The sequence below is a fragment of the Bombina bombina genome, chromosome 2, assembly GCF_027579735.1.
Source record: "Bombina bombina isolate aBomBom1 chromosome 2, aBomBom1.pri, whole genome shotgun sequence".
Lineage (NCBI taxonomy): Eukaryota > Metazoa > Chordata > Amphibia > Anura > Bombinatoridae > Bombina > Bombina bombina.
The window spans coordinates 1,038,170,135-1,038,194,869 of record NC_069500.1 but is presented as its reverse complement, the minus strand read 5'-3'; the positions used below and the strand labels follow the sequence as shown (position 1 = coordinate 1,038,194,869).

Below are 24,735 nucleotides of genomic sequence, written 5' to 3'. Positions count from 1 at the left end.
TTTCTATTTTTCTTCATGGTTTAAAGCAATATTTTTTTTATATAATTATGATTTTTTTATTTCTTTAAAATATACATTTTATTCTTGCAGGTACCTTTTGTATATAGTATTCAGGTCACAATAATTCTTTAATATTCATATGATTTTATTGTGTTTTACATGTCCTAAAAATGTTTCATGTTTGGTAATACTAGTTGTAATGGACATTTTTACCCTTTACACCTACTAAAGGAGCTGAAAATTTGAGTCCAATACAGACAATGTACAGCAAGCCAAAAGCTCTTAATGGGCTTAAAGTTAACTGAGCACAATTTATTGTTTTTTCAGCTCCCATTGGCTTCAAAGGTTGTCAAAAATATTCTTCTGCTAATGTCATTTAAGGAGCACAAAATGAAACCCCTACAGTGCTGTAAATAGCCACTTGGGGGCCCATTTATCAAAGGGCTTGCCGACCTGATCCGACACTGCGGATCAGGTCCGCAAGACCTCGCTAAATGCGGAGAGCAATACGCTCTCCGCATTTAACATTGCACCAGCAGCTCACAAGAGATGCTGGTGCAACGCCGCCCCCTGCTGACTCGCGGCCAATCGGCCGCCAGCAGGGAGGTGTCAATCAACCCGATCGTATTCGATCGGGTTGATTTCCGGCGATTTCTGTCCGCCTGCTCAGAGCAGGCGGACAGGGTTATGGAGCAGCGGTCTTTAGACCGCTGCTTCATAACTTGTGTTTCTGGCGAGTCTGAAGACTCGCCAGAAACACGGCCCTTCAAGCTCCATACGGAGCTTGATAAATGGGCCTGATGGTGTTATCCTTTATCAGCAGCCATTTTAAGGGCTATTAGCCGGCTGTTTGTTGCTGCGTTTATGCTAAGAAAATATACTTCATTGGCTAATCAGTTTGTGCACTGATATTTCTGAATATATATATATATATATATATATATATATATATATATATATATATATATATATATATAAATAAATATATATATATATAAATAAATAAATCATGTTTAAAGAAACATTACTACACAAAAATTAAAAAAAACAAAAACATCTTTGTGTCTAACTTCAGCATTAAACATTATAGCCATGTTATGTTTCTAGGTACATTTGGTCAAAATGAAATGTGGGACATAACAAAGAAGGAATCATGGAAAGAACAATCCATTGTTAGCAGTTTGAATACTCATAAATCACCACCAAAACCATTGACAGGAACCAATTCCAGTCTGAGTATTGAGAGTAACAGCATCATTTCTGAGGTACTCAGAAGGGCAACTGGGCACCATGTTGCATTAGGGTTTCCACAGTAATTTTACTTATATAAGCCAGGGCTGGCTTTTGGCAAGAGCTGTGATTTATCACTTAAAAAGAACATGTAATCATGTGTGTTGTAATTGGGGTGCAATGATGGAGTAATGTAGAGTGGGCCCAGATAATTAACAGACTGCATTTTGGGCACTGAGCTCTAGGTTGGTCACTGCAATAAAAAAAAATAGTAGTTTACAGTACTAATTCATGTCACAACTTGACATTTTTAAAAAAATCTAGAAGGCAAACCAGGAATTTAGCCAGAATTAGTTTTTTTCAGTTTATGGTTTGAGTGGATATATAGAATATATAAATAAATATATATATATATATACACACATATATATATATACACATACACACACACACACATATACGCACAGAGGTGGAAAAGTATCACTTTGGTTTTGGTGAAAACACTCCATAAAAACAAAGGCAGTGGCTCTGGAAGTGTGTCTGGACCATGCACCAGGGGTAGGGTTGTCACCTCGGCCATGTTTTCCTGGACCCTTATGAGGTACACATGCTGTAGGGTGTGCAGGATGTATTGTGCTTTTCAACAGCATTATTCATGTGATGTGCAGAGGCCCAATACATGTTCCCCCTGCTTACCCTGCAGCATGCATAACTCAAAAGTTTCCAGGAAAACATGGCCAAGGTGGCAACCCTAACTAGGGGCCAAAGTATAGGTCTCCTTTAAATATGAAGTCGGCATAGAAAAGTATTTTTACAGAAATCTACCCTGCTTTGAAACAAAAACACAACCAGTTCTAGAAATAAACATAATAATTGACAAATATTGTACAAATATACGTAGTGTGAAAACAATCTAACTTTGCTTCAGAATAAATGTGTAAAATACTTAAAACACGAGGAATAAAGTGAAAATACATCAAATTTAAACATTAGAAACACATTTCCAGGGCACTGTTACTAAATGTTATACACTAAATGTTACACAGTTGTGATAGGATGAGAGAAGGTGTGTACATTTGCAGGCGGTTAGGGAGAGTGTTTTACCCTGCTACTAAAGAGTTAAACCTATTGGGTCAGATTCACAACTGCTCCCTATGAAGTTAGCTCAGGCCTTTATAAGGAGCTCTCTATGAGGTGTTTGTCTCAGGGAGCCGGCTGTTTACAAAGTGAAGGAGAGGCTGACTGCCTGTAAAGAGACACACTGGTGAGACAAATGTGTTTTGATTTGCGTATATTTTGCATATGCCATTCTTGTAAAGTAGTTAACTGGTCAGTTAAGCATTAGAAAGGGAACCTCTATATATAGGTAAACCACCCAATTCCATCACAGACCGGCAGCTACATCACATGGCCTAGATAGCCTGCAGTGCTTAGAGCCACAGATTCATTCTGCTAGGAGGAAGCTGGTAGGTGGAAACCCCCCCGTTTCCCAGCTTTATGCAAAACACAGCAAACTCCATGCATGGTTATAAGTGACAAAATTCCATGTGGCCGCCCATGGACTGTACCAAGGTGCTACTGTACACCACAAAACTACCTATCCTGCCTAATTCTCATAAAATATTCTGAGAATCAAGGGTTGCTTTTAAAACATGTGTATAGGACAATATAATTTAAAAAGGTCACATTGTTTATGTAGTATATAAAGTACATTGCAATTAGGTCTATGTGATAACATATTACTACAGATGCTGCCAATAACAGATTTCCAAGGGTCAAGTCCTACAAAAAAAAAGTATGGGAACCTACCAAGACTTCCACCCCCCTCACAATTAATATTGTTTTATATATATATATATATATATATATATATATATATATATATATATATATATACACACAGTATCTCACAAACGTGAGTACACCCCTCACATTTTTGTAAATATTTTATTATATCTTTTCATGTGACAACACTGAAGAAATGACACTTTGCTACAAAGTAAAGTAGTGAGTGTACAGCCTGTATAACAGTGTACATTTGCTGTCCCTTCAAAATAACTCAACACACAGCCATTAATGTCTAAACTGTTGGCAACAAAAGTGAGTACCCCCCTAAGTGGAAATGTCCAAATTGGGCCCAATTAGCCATTTTCCCTCCCCGGTGTCATGTGACTCGTTAGTGTTACAAGGTCTCAGGTGTGAATGGGAAGCAGATGTGGTAAAATTGGTGTTATTGCTCTCACACTCTCTGATACAGGTCACTGGAAGTTCAACATGGCACCTCATGGCAAATATCTCTCTGGATCTGAAAAAAAGAATTGTTGCTCTACATAAAGATGGCCTAGGCTATAAGAAGATTGCCAAGACCCTGAAACAGAGCTGCAGCATGGTGGGCAAGACCATACAGCGGTTTCACAGGACAGGTTCCACTCAGAACAGGCCTTGCCATGGTCGACCAAAGAAGTTGATTGCACGTGCTCAACGTCATATCCAGAGGTTGTCTTTGGGAAATAGAAGTATGAGTGCTGCCAGCATTGTTGCAGAGGTTGAAGGGGTGGATGGTCAGCCTGTCAGTGCTCAGACCATACGCCGCACATTGCATCAAATTGGTCTGCATGGCTGTCTTCCCAGCAGGAAGCCTCTTCTAAAGATGATGCACAAAAAAGCCTGCAAACAGTTTGCTGAAGACAAGCAGGCTAAGGACATGGATTACTAGAACCATGTCATGTGGTCCGATGAGACCAAGATAAACTTCAGATGGTGTCAAGCGTGTGGCGGCAAGCAGGTGAGGAATACAAAGACAAGTGTGTCTTGCCTACAGTCAAGCATGGTGGTGGGAGTGTCATGGTCTGGGCCTGTATGAGTGCTGTCGGCGCTGGGGAGCTACAGTTCATTGAGGGAACCATGAATGCTAACATGTACTGTGACATACTGAAGCAGAGCATGATCCCCTCCCTTCAGAGACTGGGCCACAGGGCAGTATTCCAACATGATAGCGACCCCAAACACACCTCCACTGCCTTGCTAAAGAAACTGAGGGTAAAGGTGATGGAATGGCCAAGCATGTCTTTAGACCTAAACCCTATTGAGCATCCTCAAACGGAAGTTGGGGGAGCGCAAGGTCTTTAACATCCACCAGCTCCGTTATGTCGTCATGGAGGAGTGGAAGAGAACTCCAGTGGCAACCTGTGAGGCTCTGGTGAACTCCATGCCCAAGAGGGTTAAGGCAGTGCTGGAAAATAATGGTGGCCACACAAAATATTGACACTTTGGGCCCAATTTGGACATTTCCACTTAGGGGTGTACTCAATTTTGTTGCCAACGGTTTAGACATTAATGGCTGTGTGTTGAGTTATTTTGAGGGGACAGCAAATTTAAACTCTTATACAGGCTGTACACTCACTACTTTACATTGTAGCAAAGTGTCTTTTCTTCAGTGTTGTCACATGAAAAGATATAATAAAATATTTTCAAAAATGTGAGGGGTGTACTCACTTTTGTGAGATTGTATATATAAAAATATAAACACACACACTGTATTTATATGTATATAATTTATACACTTTGGTTAATGAAAGCAAATTAAATCCAATAAAAGGTTGAATGGTTGCCTTTGGGCCTGAGAAGCCTCCTCTGTCAGAGAATCTTACCCACTTAAGGTGCAATAGTCCTATTTCTGCTGAGGTGAGTTAAATAACCCCAAAACAAGCCACACAGAAAACATAATTTATGTAAGAACTTACCTGATAAATTAATTTCTTTCATATTGGCAAGAGTCCATGAGCTAGTGACGTATGGGATATACAATCCTACCAGGAGGGGCAAAGTTTCCCAAACCTCAAAATGCCTATAAATACACCCCTCACCACACCCACAATTCAGTTTAATGATAAAGAAAGTAGTAAAAAGCATCAACAAAGTTGGAAATAATTGTGCTTTATACAAAAAAATCATAACCACCATAAAAAGGGTGGGCCTCATGGACTCTTGCAATATGAAAGAAATGAATTTATCAGGTAAGTTCTTACATAAATTGTTTTCTTTCATGTAATTGGCAAGAGTCCATGAGCTAGTGACGTACGGGATAGCAATACCCAAGATGTGGAACTCCACGCAAGAGTCACTAGAGAGGGAGGGATAAAATAAAAACAGCCATTTTCCGCTGAAGAAAATTAATCCACAACCCAAAATATAAGTTTATTCCCATAATGAAAGGAAAAAAATTAAAACATAAGCAGAAGAATCAAACTGAAAAAGCTGCCTGAAGAACCTTTCTACCAAAAACTGCTTCCGAAGAAGCAAATACATCAAACTGGTAGAATGTAGTAAATGTATGCAAAGAAGACCAAGTTGCTGCTTTGCAAATCTGATCAACTGAAGCTTCATTCCTAAAAATCCACAAAGTGGAAACTGATCTAGTAGAATGAGCTGTAATTCTCTGAGACGGGCTTGACCCGACTCCAAATAAGCTTGATGAATCAAAAGCTTTAACCATGATGCCAAGGAAATGGCAGAAGCCTTCTGACCTTTCCTAGAACCAGGAAAGAAAACAAATAGACTAGAAGTCTTCCTGAAATCTTTAGTAGCTTCAACATAATATTTCAGAGCTCTCACCACATCCAAAGAATGTAAGGATCTCTCCAAAGAATTCTTAGGATTAAGACACAAGGAAGGGACAACAATTTCTATATTAATGTTGTTAGAATTCACAACCTTAGGTAAGAATTTAAATGAAGTCCACAAAACTGCCTTATCCTGATGAAAAATCAGAAAGGAGATTCACAAGAGAGAGCAAATAATTCAGACACTCTTCTAGCAGAAGAGATGGCCAAAAGAAACAACACTTTCTAAGAAAGTATTTAAATGTTCAAAGAATGCATAGGCTCAAATGGAGGAGCCTGTAAAGCCTTAAAAAAACAAATTAAGACTTCAAGAAGGAGAGATTGATTTAATGACAGACTTGATACGAAACCAAAGCCTGAACAAAACAGTGAATATTAGGAAGCTTAGCAAACTTTCTGTGAAATAAAACAGAAAGAGCAGAGATTTGTCCCTTCAAGAAACTTGCAGACAAACCCTTATCCAAACTATCCTGAAGAAACTGTAAAATTCTATGAATTCTAAAAGAATGCCAAGAGAATTTATGATAGGAACACCATGAAATGTAAGTTTTCCTCGATAATAAATCTTTCTAGAAACAGATTTACGAGCTTGAAACATAGTATTAATCACAGAGTCAGAAAAACCTCTATGACTAAGCACTAAGCGTTCAATATCCATACCTTCAGATTTAATGATTTGAAATCCTGATGGAAAAACGGACCTTGAAACAGAAGGTCCGGCCTTAATGGAAGTGACCAAGGTTGGCAACTGGACATCCGAACAAGATCTGCATACCAAAACCTGTGAGGCCATGCTGGAGCCAACAGCAGCACAAACAATTGATCCATGATGATTTTGGAGATCACTCTTGGAAGAAAAACTAAAGGCGGGAAAATATAGGCAGGTTGATAACACCAGGAAATTGTCAACATATCCACTGGTTCCACCTGAGGATCCCTGGACCTGGACAGGTACCTGGGAAGTTTCTTGTTTAGATGAGAAGCCATCAGATCTATTTCTGAAAGACCCCACATCTGAACAACCTGAGAAAATACATCTGGATGGAGGGACCACTCCCCCGGATGTAGAGTCTGACGGCTGAAATAATCTGCTTCCCAATTATCTATACCTGGGATATGAACCACAGAAATTAGACAGGAGCTGGACTCCGCCCAAGCAAGTATCCGGGATACTTCTTTCATAGCTTAAAGGGACACTGAACACAAATTTTTTCTTTTGTAATTCAGAAAGAGCAGGCAATTTTAATCAACTTTCTAATTTACTCCTATTATCAATTTTTCTTCGTCCTCTTGCTATCATTATTTGAAAAAGAAGGCATCTAAGCTTTTTTTTTGTTTCAGTACTCTGGACAGCAGTTTTTTATTGGTGGATGAATTTATCCACCAATCAGCAAGGACAACCCAGGTTGTTCACCAAAAATGGTCCAGCATCTAAACTTACATTCTTGCATTTCAAATAAAGATACCAAGAGAATGAAGAAAATTTGATAATAGGAGTAAATTAGAAAGTTGCTTAAAATTGCATGCTCAATCTGAATCACGAAATAATTTTTTTGGGTACAGTGTCCTTTTAAGGACTGTGAGTCCCATCCTGATGATTGACATATGCCACAGTTGTGATATTGTCTGTCTGAAAACAAATGAACGGTTCTCTCTTCAACAGAGGCCAAATCTGAAGAGCCCTGAAAATCACACAGAGTTCCAAAATATTGATTGGTAATCTCGCCTCTTGAGATTTCCAAACCCCTTGCACTGTCAGAGATCCCGAAACAGCTCCCCAACCTGAAAGACTCGCATCTGTTGTGATCACAGTCCATGTTGGACGAACAAAAGAGGCTCCTAGAACTATACGATGGTGATCTAACCACCAAGTCAGAGATAGTCAAACATTGGGATTTAAGGATAGTAATTGTGATATCCTTAAAAAAAACCTGCACCATTGGTTCAGCATACAAAGCAGGAGTGGTCTCATATGAAAACGAGCACAGGGGATCACGTCCGATGCTGCAGTCATGAGACCTAAAACTTCCATGCACATAGCTACTGAAGGGAATGACTGAGACTTAAGGTTCCGACAGGCTGCAACCAATTTTAAACGTCTCTTGTCTGTTAGAGACAGAGTCATGGACACTGAATCTATCTGGAAACCTAAACAGGTGGGTGACCCTTGTCTGAGGAATCAAAGAACTTTTTAATAAATTGATCCTCCAACCATGTTTTCGAAGAAACAACACTAGTTGATTCATGTAAGATTTTGTAGAATATAAAGACTGAGCTAGTACCAAGATATCGTCCAAATAAGGAAACAATGCAATACCCCGCTCTCTGATTACAGAGAGTAGGGCACCGAGAACCTTTGAAAAGATTCTTGGAGCTGTCGCTAGGCCAAAAAAGAAGAGCGACAAATTGGTAAAGCTTGTCTAGAAAAGAGAATCTCAGAAACCGATAATGATTTGGATGAATCGGAATATGAAGATATACACCCTGTAAGTCTATGGTGGACATATAATGCCCTTACTGAACAAAAGGCAGAATAGTCCTTATAGTCACCATTTGAAAGTTGGTACTCTTACATAACGATTAAAAAAAAAAATTCAGTTCCAGAACTAGCCTGAATGAATTTTCTTTCTTTGGGACAATTAATAGATTTGAATAAAAACCCCAAACCCTGTTCCTGAAACGGAACTAGCATGATTACCCCTGAAACTCCAGGTCTGAAACACACTTCAGGAAAGCCTGAGTCTTTACTAGATTTGCTGGAATGCGTGAGAGAAAATAACTTCTCACAGGAGGTCTTACTCTGAATCCTATTTGGTACCCCTGAGAAATCTTAATCTGCCCCCTACCAGCTGAGCTGGAATGAGGGCCGCACCTACATGCGGACTTAGGGGCTTGGTTTGGTTCCTTAAATGGCTTGGATTTATTCCAATTTGAAGAAAGTTTCCAATTGGAAACAGATTCCTTGGGGGAAGGAATAGTCAAAAGGAACGAAAACGGCTAGAAGCTTTAGATTTACCCTTAAGCCTTATCCTAAGGCAAAAAACTCCCTTCCTCTCAGTGACAGTTGAAATAATCAAATCCAACTGAGAACCAACTTATTACCTTGGAAAGAAAGAGATAGCAATCTGGACTTAGAAGTCATGTCAGCATTCCAAGATTTAAGCCACAAACTCTTCTAGCTAAAATCGCTAAAGACATAGATTTAACATCATTTGATGAAAAAAACGGCATCACAAATAAAATGATTAGCATGTTGAAGCAAGCGAACAATGCTAGACAAATCAGAATCCAATTCTTGTTGCGCTAAATTTTCCAACCAAAAAGTTGATGCAGCTGCAACATCAGCCAAAGAAAATGCAGGCCTGAGAAGATGACCCGAATATAAATAGGCTTTCTTTAGATAAGATTCAAGATTCCTATCTAAAGGATCTTAAAAAGAAGTACTATCTTACATAAGAATAGTAGTACGTTAAGCAAGAGTAGAGATAGCCCCATCAACTTTGAGGATCTTTTTCCCAAAACTCCAATGTAACTACCGGCAAAGGATACAATTTTTAAAACCTTTAAAGACAGAAAAACTAAAATTTATGCTTACCTGATAAATTACTTTCTTTTACGATATGACGAGTCCACGGATTTCATCCTTACTTGTGGGATATTAACCTCCTGCTAACAGGAAGTGGCAAAGAGCACCACAGCAGAGCTGTATATATAGCCCCTCCCCTTCCCCTCCACCCTCAGTCATTCGGCTGAAGGTATAGGAAGAGAAAAAGGAAAGGCTAAAAGGTGCAGAGGTGACTGAAGTTTACAAAAAATATAAAGAAAAACTGTCTTAAAAAGAACAGGGTGGGCCGTGGACTCGTCATATCGTAAAAGAAAGTAATTTATCAGGTAAGCATAAATTTAGTTTTCTTTTAAAAAGATATGACGAGTCCACGGATTTCATCCTTACTTGTGGGAAACCAATACCAAAGCAATAGGACACGGATGAAAGGGAGGGACAAGACAGGAACCTAAATGGAAGGCACCACTGCTTGAAGAACCTTTCTCCCAAAGATAGCCTCAGAAGAAGCAAAAGTATCAAATTTGTAAAATTTGGAAAAAGAGAGAAGGAACGACCAAGTTGCAGCCTTACCAATCTGTTCAACAGATACATCGTTTTTTTTAAAGCCCATGTGGAAGCCACAGCCCTAGTAGAATGAGCCGCAATTCTTTCAGGAGGCTGCTGTCCAGCAGTCTCATATGCCAGACGGATGATACTTCTCAGCCAAAAAGAAAGAGGTAGCCGTAGCTTTCTGACCCCTACGCTTTCCAGAATAAACAATGAATAATGAAGATGATTGACGGAAATACTTAGTTGCCTGTAAGTAAAACTTTAAGGCACGGACCACGTCCAGGTTATGTAACATACGCTCCTTCTTAGAAGAAGGATTAGGACACAAGGAAGGAACAACAATTTCCTGATTAATATTCTTATTCGAAACAACCTTAGGAAGAAAACCAGGTTTGGTACGTAAAACCACCTTATCAGAATGAAATATGAGATAAGGCGAATCACACTGTAACGCTGAAAGCTCCGAAACTCTTCGAGCAGAAGAAATAGCAACCAAGAACAAAACCTTCCAAGATAAAAGTTTAATATCTATGGAATGCATAAGTTCAAACGAAACCCCTTGAAGAACTCGAAGAACTAAATTCAAACTCCAGGGAGGAGTAATAGGTCTAAATACAGGCTTAATCCTAGATAGAGCCTGACAAAAAGACTGAACATCTGGTACATTTGCCAAAAGATTGTGAAACAGAATTGACAAAGCTGAAATTTGTCCCTTTAAGGAACTCGCTGATAACCCTTTCTCCAATCCTTCTTGGAGAAAAGACAGAATCCTAGGAATCCTAACTTTACTCCATGAGTAACCCTTGGATTCACACCAATAAAGATATTTACGCCATATCTTATGATAGATTTTTCTAGTTACAGGTTTTTTAGCCTGTATCAAAGTATTGATAACTGAATCAGAGAATCCTCGCTTAGATAAAATCAAGCGTTCAATCTCCACGCAGTCAGCTGCAGAGAAATTAGATTTGGATGTTGGAAAGGACCTTGAATGAGAAGGTCCTGTCTCAATGGATCAGGATCACTGAAGCTCTCTCCTGTTTGATTCGAGCAATCACGCGTGGGAGGAGAGGAAACAGCGGAAACACATAAGCTAGGCTGAACAACCAAGGCACTGCCAAGGCATCTATCAGTTCGGCCTGAGGATCCCTTGACCGGGATCCGTATCTTGGAAGCTTGGCATTCTGTCGGGATGCCATCAAATCCAATTCCAGTGTGCCCCATCTGAGAATCAATGAGGCAAATACCTCAGGGTGAAGTTCCCACTCCCCCGGATGAAAAGTCTGTTGACTTAGAAAATCTGCTTCCCAGTTCTCTACTCCTGGGATGTAGATCGCTGACATATGACAAGAGTGGGCCTCCGCCCAACTGATTATCTTGGATACCTCTATCATCACTAAGGAACTCCTTGTTCCCCCTTGATGATTGACATATGCCACAGTCGTGATGTTGTCCGACTGGAATCTGATAAATTTGGGCGAAGCCAACTGAGGCCATGCTTGAAGCGCATTGAATATTGCTCTCAGTTCCAGAATATTGATTGGAAGAAGAGACTCCACTTGAGTCCAAACACCCTGAGCCTTCAGGGAGTTCCAAACTGCACTCCAGCCCCAAAGGCTGGCATCAGTTGTCACTATTACCCAAGAGGGTCTGCGGAAACAAGTCCCTTGGGAAAGATGATCCGGCGACAACCACCAAAGAAGAGAGTTTCTGGTCTCTTGATCCAGATTTATCTGAGGAGATAAATCTGTATAATTCCCCATTCCACTGTCCGAGCATGCACAGTTGCAGTGGTCTGAGATGAAAGCAAGCAAACGGAACGATGTCCATTGCCGCTACCATTAATCCAATTACTTCCATACACTGAGCCACTGATGGCCGAGGAATGGACTGAAGTGCTCGGCAAGTATTTAGAATCTTTGATTTTCTGACCTCCGCCAGAAATATTTTCATGGCAACCGAGTCTATCAGAGTTCCCAAGAAAGGAACCCTTGTCTGTGGGACAAGTGAACTCTTCTCTATGTTCACCTTCCAGCCATGAGTTCTCAGAAAAGACAACACTGTGTCCGTGTGAGATTTTGTCAGATGATATGTTGACGCCTGAATCAGAATGTCATCCAGATAAGGCGCTACTGCTATTCCTCGCGGTCTGAGAACCGCCAAAAGAGACCCTAGAACCCTTGTGAAGATTCTGGGTGCTGTGGCCAATCCGAAGGGAAGACCCACAAATTGATAATGTTTGTCCAGAATCATTGGTAAAATTGTTCGTATTGTCTCTATCTTGAATGATGGAACTCTTAGAAATTTGTTTAGACACTTGGGATCTAAAATGGGTCTGAACGTTTCCTCCTTTTTGGGAATCACAAATAGGTTTGAGTAAAACCCCTGTCCCTGTTCCAATTTTGGAACTGGACAAATTACTCCTATAGTAGAGAGGACTTTTACACAGCGTAAGAATGCCTCTCTTTTTATCTGGTTTGCAGATAACTTTGAAAGATGAAATCTCCCTCTTGGGAGAAAGTCCTTGAATTCCAATAGATAACCATGGGTCACTATTTCTAGTGCCCAGGGATCCTGAACATCTCTTGCCCAAGCGTGAGCAAAGAAAGAGAGTCTGCCCCCTACTAGATCCAGTCCCGGATCGGGGGCCGCCCCTTCATGCTGTCCTAGGAGCAGGAGCGGGCTTTTTGGATTGTTTACCCTTATTCCAGTTCTGATTAGGTCTCCAGACTGACTTAGATTGGGTAAAATTCCCTTCCTGCTTTGAGGAAGAAGAAGAAGCGGGGGGTCCTCCTTTAAAGTTCCGAAAGGAATGAAAATTATTCTGTTTACCCCTCATTTTAACCGACTTATCCTGAGGTAGGGCATGGCCTTTACCTCCTGTAATATCAGAAATGATTTCTTTTAATTCTGGCCCGAAAACGGTCTTACCCTTAAAGGGAATAGCTAAAAGCTTATGTTTTGATGACACATAAGCAGACCAAGATTTGAGCCACAAAGCTCTACATGCTAAAATAGCAAATCCTGCACTTTTTGCCGCTTAATTAGCAATTTGAGAAGCGGCATCAGTAATAAAAGAATTAGCTAGCTTGAGAGCCTTAATTCTATCTAAGATGTCATCTAATGTAGTCTCAACCTTAAGAGACTCTTCTAGAGCCTCAAACCAAAAAGCTGCTGCAGTAGTTACTGGAACAATGCAAGCCATAGGTTGTAAAGAAACCCCTGATTAACAAATAATTTCTTTAGTAGACCCTCTAATTTCTTATCAATAGGGTCTTTGAAAGCACAACTATCCTCAATGAGTATAGTAGTACGCTTAGCTAGGGAAGATATAGCTCCCTCTACCTTAGGAACCATTTGCCATGAGTCCCGAATGGTATCTGATATGGGAAACATTTTCTTAAAATTAGGAGGGGGAGAAAACGGTATACCTGGTCTATCCCATTCCTTTCTAATAATTTCCGAAATTCTCTTAGGAACCGGAAAAACATCAGTGTAAGTAGGTACTTCCAAATATTTATCCATTTTACACAATTTCTCTGGAGGAATCACAATAGGGTCACAATCATCCAGTCGCTAAAACCTCCCTAAGTAACAGGTGGAGGTGTTCAAGCTTAAATTTAAATGACATAGCATCCGAATCTGTCTGAGGTAAAACATTCCCTGAATCAGAAATTTCACCCTCAGACAGTAATTCCCTGATCCCCAACTCAGAGCACTGTGAGGGAACATCGGAAATAGCGAATAAAGCATCAGAGGATTCAGTATTTACATTAATACCTGACCTACTGCCTTTACCCTGCAACACTAGTAATTTTGACAATACCTCTGTAAGGGTAGTTGACATAACTGCAGCCATCTCCTGCAGAGTAAAGGAATTAGACGCACTTGAAGTACTAGGCGTCGCTTGTGTGGGCGTTAAAGGTTGTGACACTTGGGGAGAATTGGATGGCATATCCTGATTCTCTTCAGACTGAGAATCATCCTTAGGCACACTTACTTTATTTAAAATATGCTTTTTACATTGTAAAGCCCTTTCAGTACAAAAGTTACACAATGTAAGAGGGGGTTGCACAATAGCTTCTAAACACATAAAACAATGAGAAACCTCAATGTCAGACATGTTGAACAGACTAGTAATACCACAAAAGTCGTTTAAACACTTATTTATAGCATAAAATAAACATTAGAAAAAACGTGTACTGTGCCTTTAAGAGAATAAAAAGTCAACAATTTTTCCAAAATGCATAAAAAACGTTAAATTATTCCCAAATTTAACTTAAATATCGTTGGTTAATCCAAAAATTACTGCACCCAGAAGCAAAGGCAGAAATAAGGCTTTAGAAGTACTTATATCAACATCTAGTCAAAAGATAGATAAAAATACCCTCTACACCTCGCCACAGCTCTGCTGTGGCGCCTACCTGCCCCCAGAGTACTTTGAATCAAGTTTCCAACCCTTCAGACCAGCTACACAGTCCAGGAGCCACCGAGTTACTGTTTGCTGCTGCTAAGTCTGAAGAAAATGCGCCAAAATAGGCTCCGCCCCTTAAGGTCAAAAGTTGGAGTAGGCCCAAACAACACCGCATGGGAATGCAGTTTTGCACTAAAGTAGAAATACACACACAATACAACCCTCAAGCATAAAATCAATAAGTTTTAAGTGCCAAAAATAAAAAATATAAAACATTGTTTTTAACATTGTCTCCCATGTCACATAATGCCCAAATATCAACTAATGATAAATATAATATAGGGACTCCAGTAACACCCCTCTTATTAAAATAGGTTTTACTGTTTACCCCATCCCCATACAGGGAAATAATGCCAGCCAGTTCAGATACACCAAGTCTCCTCAGAAAAAAAGGCTGCACATACCTTAATGCTGCTTGTAGCATGAAACCGGTCTCCACACTGAAGATGTCTCATGGTTACCTTCAGAAGTCTTGTGGGAACCAGCGTGGATCTTAGTTACAAATGCTAAGATCATCAAACCTCAGGGCAGAATCTTCTTCCATATCCCCCTGAGGAAAATAGTATGCACCGGTACCATTTAAAATAAAAAACTTCTTGATTGAAGAAACTAAAACTAACACCTCACTTTACCATGTCTTCCTAGTATAACACAGGCAAAGAGAATGACTGAGGGTGGAGGGGAAGGGGAGGGGCTATATATACAGCTCTGCTGTGGTGCTCTTTGCCACTTCCTGTTAGCAGGAGGTTAATATCCCACAAGTAAGGATGAAATCCGTGGACTCGTCATATCTTTGTAAAAGAAAAGAAGTACCAGGCCTATTCCATTCCTTAGAAATCATATCAGAAATAGTATCAGGAACTGGAAAAACATCTGGAGTAACCACAGGAGGTTTATAAACAGAATTTAAATGCTCACTAGTTTTAATATCAAGAGGACTAGTTTCCTCAATATCCAATATAATCAACACTTCTTTAACAAAGAACGAATATACTCCATTTTAAATAAATAAGTAGATTTGTCCATGTCAATATCTGAGGAAGGATCTTCTGAATCAGATAGATCCTCATCAGAGGAGGATAATTCAGTATGTTGTCGGTCATTTGAAATTTCATCAACTTTATGAGAAGTTTTAAAAGACCTTTAAGTTTATTAGAAGGCGGGATGGCAGACAAAGCCTTCTGAATAGATTCAGCAATACATTCTTTTAAATTCACAGGTATATCTTGTACATTAAATGTTGAAGGAACAGCAACAGGCAATGTACTATTACTGATGGAGACATTCTCTGCATGTAAAAGTTTATCATGACAACTATTACAAACCACAGCTGGAGATATAATCTCCACAAGATTACAACAAATGTACTTAGCTTTGGTAGAACTGTTATCAGTCAGCAGGGTTCCAACAGTGATTTCTGAGACAGGATCAGATTGAGACATCTTGCAAATGTAAGAGAAAAAAACAACATATAAAGCAAAATTATCAATTTCCTTATATGGCAGTTTCAGGAATGGGAAAAAAATGCAAACAGCATAGCCCTCTGATAGAGAAAAAAGGCAAGAGGCATATAGGAATGGGGTTTTAAATAATGAAAATATTTGGCGCCAAGTATGACGCACAAACAAACAGAGAATTTTTTTTTTGGCGCTATCAACATCTGGAAATGACGCGTTATTGAAGACGCAACCTTGTGAAAGGACACGGCTTCGACAAAGACGCCGGAAATGATGAATTTGCGTCATTGAACGTAACTTTGCGCCAAAAAATCTAGCGCCAAAAAATGACGCAATTTACTTTGGCATTTCACGCCCTCGCAAGCTTAATTCTGCCCGCAAATTTAAAATGACAGTCAATTGAAAAAAGACTATACCCCAGGTAACAAATACATTTTCCTAAAAAATGCATTTCCCAGATATGAAACTGACAGTCTGCAAAAGGAAATATACTGAAACCTGAATCATGGCAAATATAAGTACAATACATATATTTAGAACTTTATATAAATACATAAAGTGCCGAACCATAGCTGAGAGTGTCTTAAAGGGACATAATACTCATATGCTAAATCACTTGAAACTGATGCAGTATAACTGTAAAAAGCTGACAGGAAAATATCACCTGAGCATCTCTATATAAAAAAGGAAGATATTTTACCTCACAATCTCCTCAGCTCAGCAGACTAAGTTCTGTGTAAAAAGTTATACTTCACCTGCTCCCAGCTGCAGGTAAAAAAAAAAAAAAATGAAGAAAGGAACAGCAGCCAATCAGCATCAGCAGTGCTGAGGTCATGAACTCTTACTGTGATCTCATGCGATTTGACTTAACTCTAATGAGATTTGACTTAACTCTAATGAGATTTCATAGTAAGCTTCCTTTACCTGATTGGTGAAATAATATGAGAGTTCACAAGGCTCATCCTTTCAGCTGTCCCGGGACAGACACACTAAAATGCTGCTTAGAAATCCTTTACAATGGGAGGTGGCTACTGAGGAACTTTTGAGGTAAAATATCTTTCTTTTTTTACATAGAGATGTTCAGGAGATATTTTCTAGTCAGCTTTTTACAGCTATGCTGCATCACTTTCAAGTGTTTAAACATTTGGGTATTATGGCCCTTTAAGTAATGAAAACATACTTATCAAAAGACACCCATCCACATATAGCAGATAGCCAAACCAGTACTGAAACGGTTATCAGTAGAGGTAATGGAATATGAGAGTATATCGTCGATCTGAAAAGGGAGGTAGGAGATGAATCTCTACAACCGATAACAGAGAACCTATGAAATAGATCTCCCGTGAGGAAATCCATTGCATTCAATAGGTGATATTCCCTTCGCATCCCTCTGACATTCACTGTACTCTGAGAGGAATCAGGCTTCAAAATGCTGAGAAGCGCATATTACAGAAGAAAATCAAGCACAAACTTACTTCACCACCTCCATAGGAGGCAAAGTTTGTAAAACTGAATTGTGGGTGTGGTGAGGGGTGTATTTATAGGCATTTTGAGGTTTGGGAAACTTTGCCGCTCCTGGTAGGATTGTATATGCCATATGTCACTAGCTCATGGACTCTTGCCAATTACATGAAAGAAATGTAAGCACCATGTGCTCCACCCAGCGCAGGGTGATCACACAGCAGGACTGCTGACAGGCTTGCATTTAGTGTATTGTAGGAAGTGTTAGTGCCCATTACCACAGGATCTCACTATCCCTCTAACCAGACTGTGCTCCAGCTCCTCCCACCTGCAGCAGCAGTGTTTACTGAAACGTTTCTGCTCTGTCCAGAGGGAACTCAGTTCCCATGCGTTCCCGCTTGACTTGACCCCTAGATTTATCACTGTGCATAACAAACATGGGCAAAAGAACCATTATAGGGAAAAAATAGCATCTTCTCATTTGTTAGAGTTGAAGGGTTAATAGTGATAAAATGACATGCTCTATGCGTTTAAACACTGCAAAAGGTTTAAACAAATAGACTTGCAGGGTTAAGAAAATGACATGCTCTAACGAACGAGATACCATTTTTTCACAATAACGGTCCTTTAAAGGGACATGAAACTCAAATTCAGACAGAGCATGTCATTTTAAATAACTTTCCAATGTATTTCTTTTATCTAATTTATTTAGTTCTCTTTTTATCCTTTACTGAAAAGTATACCTAGGTAGGTTTAGAAGCTGCAGATTGGTGGCTGCACATATACAGTATATTATTTTTTCATTGGCTTTCAGCTAACTCCCAGTAGTGCTTTGCTGCTCCTTCATCAAAGAATAACAAGACAACGAATCAAATTAGATAATAGAAGTAAATTGGAAAGTTGTTTAATATTGAATGATCTACCTGAATCAGGCAATACTTTTTTGGGTTTCATGTCCTTTTAAGTCCCCTCCAATCAAACCACATAATAAATGGTAGCAGTTTAGTACATTATGGAGCAGAGACACAATAATCCCTATAAAGATGCAACATGGAGAACAATGCAATATAAATACAGATATGTGAGCTCTCTAAAAGTCATATAAACTTGTTTTGGGTGATTAGTCCCTTTAGCATTATTATTTGTTCAGGGAATAAAACTTTTACATCTCTAAGAAGCAGGTTCCATTAATATATAAACTCACAGCTCATATGGAGAATATTTCAAACCAATTTAAGTAAACAATATTTTTTAGGTGACAGTTTCATCTGAGCCAATTGATAAAGAAATTGTAGAAGAATTGAAGAATCTAAATATATTGAAAGTACAAAACAGGTAATAAATCCCTTGAAATGTAAAATGTCTGTTGTTTTTTTTTTAATTTGTATTTTTGCAAAGGATCAATACAATAACAACAATACAGGTACAAATCCCAAAATCTGAATTGTTCAAAAATCCAGACTTTTTCATTAATATTCTTTTACAAATAAAAATATTAAAATTTACCATTTTTACCACCAGTAAGTCACAGTCTTCTCTGCCTGTATCTTTGTTTTTTGTGTTGTAAAATAGAAATGCTAGTCTATATTTATTTACAACTATTGCTATTCTGCACAAGCTTTCTGATGGATGTTTTGGAAATGACAAAATCACCTTTATACTGTATTTGTGTAAGCTGTTGTATTATGACATGAAAATATTGTGAAATAAGAAATTGGTTTACCTTTTCTGGTTCCAACTGTTTGGATAAAAGGGTTTAAACCTATAATAATAATAATACAAATAAATCAGATCATACCATGGGCAGTTGAGGAAATTGACAGTCCCGATTAGTATCAAACAGCCTAGACACTCACTTCAGTTTTGAGTTAATAAAGCTATCACATAGTATTTCTAAAATAGTGAGTGATAAATGAATGTAATATTTATAGATATTTATAATGCAGAGTATTATATGAAAATCACCATAGTGTATGCTTGCTGTATTTATACTGGCTATTGATATTTGTACCATTTATTTGAGAAGCGCATTTGTTTTCAGAAGAATGCACATTCGTCATGAAAATTTTATTTGCGTTTAGTTTAAATGAAACGAATATCCAAATGAATGCCCCAATGAAAATAAAGAAAAGGAAAAATTCCAGACGGAAATCGTCACTATTCATTTGTTTATTTATTTATTTTTTTAAACACTCTACTGTTGAAGATACATAGAATATACACTTATATTTTCTTACCTCAGTTACTCTCCTCCATTTTTCATCCCTGAACCTCCTTTGCATGTAAGCCCTGCTGTTTTGTAGATCACTTCCAACTCTACCCATTTGCCTACCATAAATGCTACCTTGCATATGACTGATAGTGCTGCATAATCTGTTGGTCCTCTACAAATAACTTATTAGAATATTCACAGGGGTGTACAAATATTTGAAATGTGTGTATTATTTCACAGGGTTAGTCTAAAGATGTGAAGTCTGCCCCAGTATATCGGAATAAATGTGATTACTTTTATACGAGGCCAGAGAGTGCTTTATCTCCCAACTGCTTTATTAGGGTTTTCTGTATTCCAAATAATCTACTTGGTACCCAGGCTGCTGATTTAAGAAATGAGAGAGCAGCCCAACTTTACATATATTTCTGTGTGTGTGTGTGTGTGTGTGGGGGGGGGGGGGGGGGGGGGGGGGGTGGGTATATATAATATATAACAAATGAAAATAAACTTTTATTTGCATTTGTCTTCAGTACTCAGAGTATTATTCTTGCAGTCGCTTTTATTAAATAATTCATAATCTAACAATTTACATTTAACTTTCTTTTTAAAACAGCAATAGTTTCTAAATATCTTTTATTTTCTTTAGAGTACAGCAAGTTGGCTCAAAAACCACAGACATTCAGCAAGTGTGTGGGAGAGTGAATTCTTATCAGTCCCTGAAGATCTTTGATTTGCTCTATGTACCACCTACCATCCGAAAACCCAACCCAGCAGCCGAGATTAATGATCCATATGACCTGTCCATTTAATTCAGATAGGAAAATCTGAAAAACAAAATCCACAGGGCAGTGTGACTAGAGAAAAACAGTTCTGCAGCAGCCATTTCATATAAAGTACCTCCATTATACTATCACTGCCGTAAACACCCTAATGGTGTCTTATTTTAAATTATATATAAAGTATAACATTATGGACACTGCTATCAATTATTGTTTATGAGTCAATTAAATGTGATACAAGGCAAAGTTACAAAGCTTTGGATCAATACAGCACACGTTTGTACAAGTTCCTATCCATCATGGTATATATAAAATGTTTTCCAAATATACAATATATGAACTTTTGTTGCCATCATTTAAAGTTGCTATTAGAATCTTAAATAGATATGGGAAATCAGGATTACATAATACCTATATGTGTCTATAAATATTTTATGCATAGCATATTCCTCATATAATTTATAAGTACAGAAATCTATATAAAACCTTTTTTTGGCAGGTGTAATTATTTTTGCTTGTGCCATGTAATATGATTTCTAAATTGATAAGACAATGAAAAGCATAATAACAGTATTAATGCAATTTAATAAATGTACACTGTATTCTTATGTAAATAAAATGTAACACTCTAGCAATACAACGTTTATAAAATATGTCTGTGTGATGCACATTTATCTTAACAGTAATTACTTATACAAAAATGATGGTGGGACAACTACGCTACAGAAAAAAAAAACAAAAAACATAATTTATGTAAGAACTTACCTGATAAATTCATTTCTTTCATATTAGCAAGAGTCCATGAGCTAGTGACGTATGGGATATACATTCCTACCAGGAGGGGCAAAGTTTCCCAAACCTCAAAATGCCTATAAATACACCCCTCACCACACCCACAAATCAGTTTAACGAATAGCCAAGAAGTGCGGTGATAAGAAAAAAGTGCGAAGCATAAATATAAGGAATTGGAATAATTGTGCTTTATACAAAAAAATCATAACCACCACAAAAAAGGGTGGGCCTCATGGACTCTTGCTAATATGAAAGAAATGAATTTATCAGGTAAGTTCTTACATAAATTATGTTTTCTTTCATGTAATTAGCAAGAGTCCATGAGCTAGTGACGTATGGGATAATGACTACCCAAGATGTGGATCTTCCACGCAAGAGTCACTAGAGAGGGAGGGATAAAATAAAGACAGCATATTCCGCAGAAAATAATCCACACCCAAACAAAGTTTAAAACTTATAATGAAAAAAACTGAAATTATAAGCAGAAGAATCAAACTGAAACAGCTGCCTGAAGTACTTTTCTACCAAAAACTGCTTCAGAAGAAGAAAACACATCAAAATGGTAGAATTTAGTAAAAGTATGCAAAGAAGACCAAGTTGCTGCTTTGCAAATCTGATCAACAGAAGCTTCATTCTTAAAAGCCCAGGAAGTAGAAACTGACCTAGTAGAATGAGCTGTAATCCTTTGAGGCGGAGTTTTACCCGACTCGACATAAGCATGATGAATTAAAGATTTCAACCAAGATGCCAAAGAAATGGCAGAAGCCTTCTGACCTTTCCTAGAGCCGGAAAAGATAACAAATAGACTAGAAGTCTTTCGGAAATTCTTAGTAGCTTCAACATAATATTTCAAAGCTCTAACTACATCCAAAGAAAGCAATGATTTCTCCTTAGAATTCTTAGGATTAGGACATAATGAAGGAACCACAATTTCTCTACTAATGTTGTTGGAATTCACAACCTTAGGTAAAAATTTAAAAGAAGTTCGCAACACCGCCTTATCCTGATGAAAAATCAGAAAAGGAGACTCACAAGAAAGAACAGATAATTCAGAAACTCTTCTGGCAGAAGAGATGGCCAAAAGGAACAAAACTTTTCAAGAAAGTAATTTAATGTCCAAAGAATGCATAGGTTCAAACGGAGGAGCTTGAAGAGCCCCCAGAACCAAATTCAAACTCCAAGGAGGAGAAATTGACTTAATGACAGGTTTTATACGAACCAAAGCTTGTACAAAACAATGAATATCAGGAAGATTAACAATCTTTCTGTGAAAAAGAACAGAAAGAGCAGAGATTTGTCTTTTCAAGGAACTTGCAGACAAACCTTTATCCAAACCATCCTGAAGAAACTGTAAAATTCTCGGAATTCTAAAAGAATGCCAGGAAAAATGATGAGAAAGACACCAAGAAATATAAGTCTTCCAGACTCTATAATATATCTCCCTAGATACAAATTTACGAGCCTGTAACATAGTATTAATCACAGAGTCAAGCGTTCAATCTCCATACCTTTAAATTTAAGGATTTGAGATCCTGATGGAAAAAAGGACCTTGTGACAGAAGGTCTGGTCTTAACGGAAGAGTCCACGGTTGGCAAGAGGCCATCCGGACAGGATCCGCATACCAAAAACCTGAGAGGCCATGCTGGAGCCACCAGCAGAACAAATGAGCATTCCTTCAGAATCTTGGAGATTACACTTGGAAGAAGAACTAGAGGCGGAGAGATATAGGCAGGATGATACTTCCAAGGAAGTGACAACGCATCCACTGCTTCCGCTGGAGGATCCCTGGATCTGGACAGATACCTGGGAAGTTTCTTGTTTAGATGAGAAGCCATCAGATCTATTTCTGGAAGACCCCATATTTGAACAATCTGAAGAAATACCTCTGGGAGAAGAGACCATTCGCCCGGATGAAACGTGTGGCGACTGAGATAATCCGCTTCCCAATTGTCTATACCTGGGATATGAACCGCAGAAACTAGACAGGAGCTGGATTCCGCCCATACCAGAATTCGAGATACTTCTTTCATAGCCAGAGGACTGTGAGTCCCTCCTTGATGATTGATGTATGCCACAGTTGTGACATTGTCTGTCTGAAAACAAATGAACGATTCTCTCTTTAGAAGAGGCCAAGACTGAAGAGCTCTGAAAATTGCACAGAGTTCCAAAATATTGATCGGTAATCTCACCTCCTGAGATTCCCAAACCCCTTGTGCTGTCAGAGACCCCCACACAGCTCCCCAACCTGTAGGACTTGCATCTGTTGAAATTACAGTACAGGTCGGAAGAACAAAAGAAGCCCCCTGAACTAAACGATGGTGATCTGTCCACCACGTCAGAGAGTGTCGTACAATCGGTTTTAAAGATATTAATTGAGATATCTTTGTATAATCCCTGCACCACTGGTTCAGCATACAGAGCTGAAGAGGCCGCATGTGAAAAATGAGCAGAGGGGATCGCGTCCGATGCCGCAGTGATAAGACCTAGAATTTCCATGCATAAGGCTACCGAAGGGAAAGATTGTGACTGAAGGTTTCGTCAAGCTGATATCAACTTTAGACGTCTCATGTCTATCAAAGATAGAGTCATGGATACTGAATCTATCTGAAAACCTAAAAAGGTTACCTAAGTCCGAGGAATCAATGAACTTTTTGGTCAATTGATCCTCCAACCATGATGTTGAAGAAACAACACAAGTCGATTCGAATGAGATTCTGCTAAATGTGAAGACTGAGCAAGTACCAAGATATCGTCCAAATAAGGAATACCACAATACCCTGTTCTCTGATTACAGACAGAAGGGCACCAAGAACCTTCGTAAAAATTCTTGGAGCTGTAGCTAGGCAAAACGGCAGAGCCACAAACTGGTAATGCTTGTCTAGGAAAGAGAATCTCAGAAACTGATAGTGATCTGGATGAATCGGAATATGCAGATAAGCATCCTGTAAATCTATAGTAGACATATAATGCCCCTGTTGAACAAAAGGCAGGATAGTCCTTACAGTTACCATTTTGAATGTTGGTATCCTTACATAACGATTCAATATTTTTAGATCCAGAACTGGTCTGAAGGAATTTTCCTTCTTTGGTACAATGAAGAGATTTGAATAAAACCCCAGTCCCTGTTCCAGAACTGGAACTGGCAAAATCACTCCAGTCAACTCTAGATCTGAAACACATTTCAGAAATGCTTGAGCCTTCGCTGGGTTTACTGGGACACGGGAAAGAAAAAATCTCTGTGCAGGAGGCCTTATCTTGAAGCCAATTCTGTACCCTTCTGAAACAATGTTCTGAATCCAAAGATTGTGAACGGAATTGATCCAAATTTATTAGAAAAAACATAATCTGCCCCTTACCAGCTGAGCTGGAATGAGGGCCGCACCTTCATGTGGACTTAGGAACTGGCTTTGATTTTCTAAAAGGCTTGGATTTATTCCAGACTGGAGATGGTTTCCAAACTGATACCGCTCCTGAGGATGAAGGATCAGGTTTTTGTTCCTTGTTGTGACAAAAGGACTGAAAACGATTATTACCCTGGAAAGAAAGGGAAAGCAGAGTAGACTTAGAAGACATAACAGCATTCCAAGTCTTAA

The 24,735-nt window shown here is 38.7% G+C and overlaps 1 protein-coding gene across 1 annotated transcript in view; it reads left to right on the top strand.

Moving 5' to 3' along the window:
* Window positions 1–20,481, top strand: part of LOC128648157 (uncharacterized) — a 37,217-nt gene extending 16,736 nt beyond the window's left edge. Inside the window, exons 4-6 of the mRNA XM_053700817.1 lie at window positions 1,108–1,265; window positions 18,614–18,693; window positions 20,217–20,481. Coding sequence (XP_053556792.1) covers window positions 1,108–1,265; window positions 18,614–18,693; window positions 20,217–20,379 — 401 coding nt within the window. The 3' untranslated portion in view covers window positions 20,380–20,481. The remainder of the gene's footprint in view (window positions 1–1,107; window positions 1,266–18,613; window positions 18,694–20,216) is intronic.
* Window positions 20,482–24,735: the final 4,254 nt, after the last annotated feature.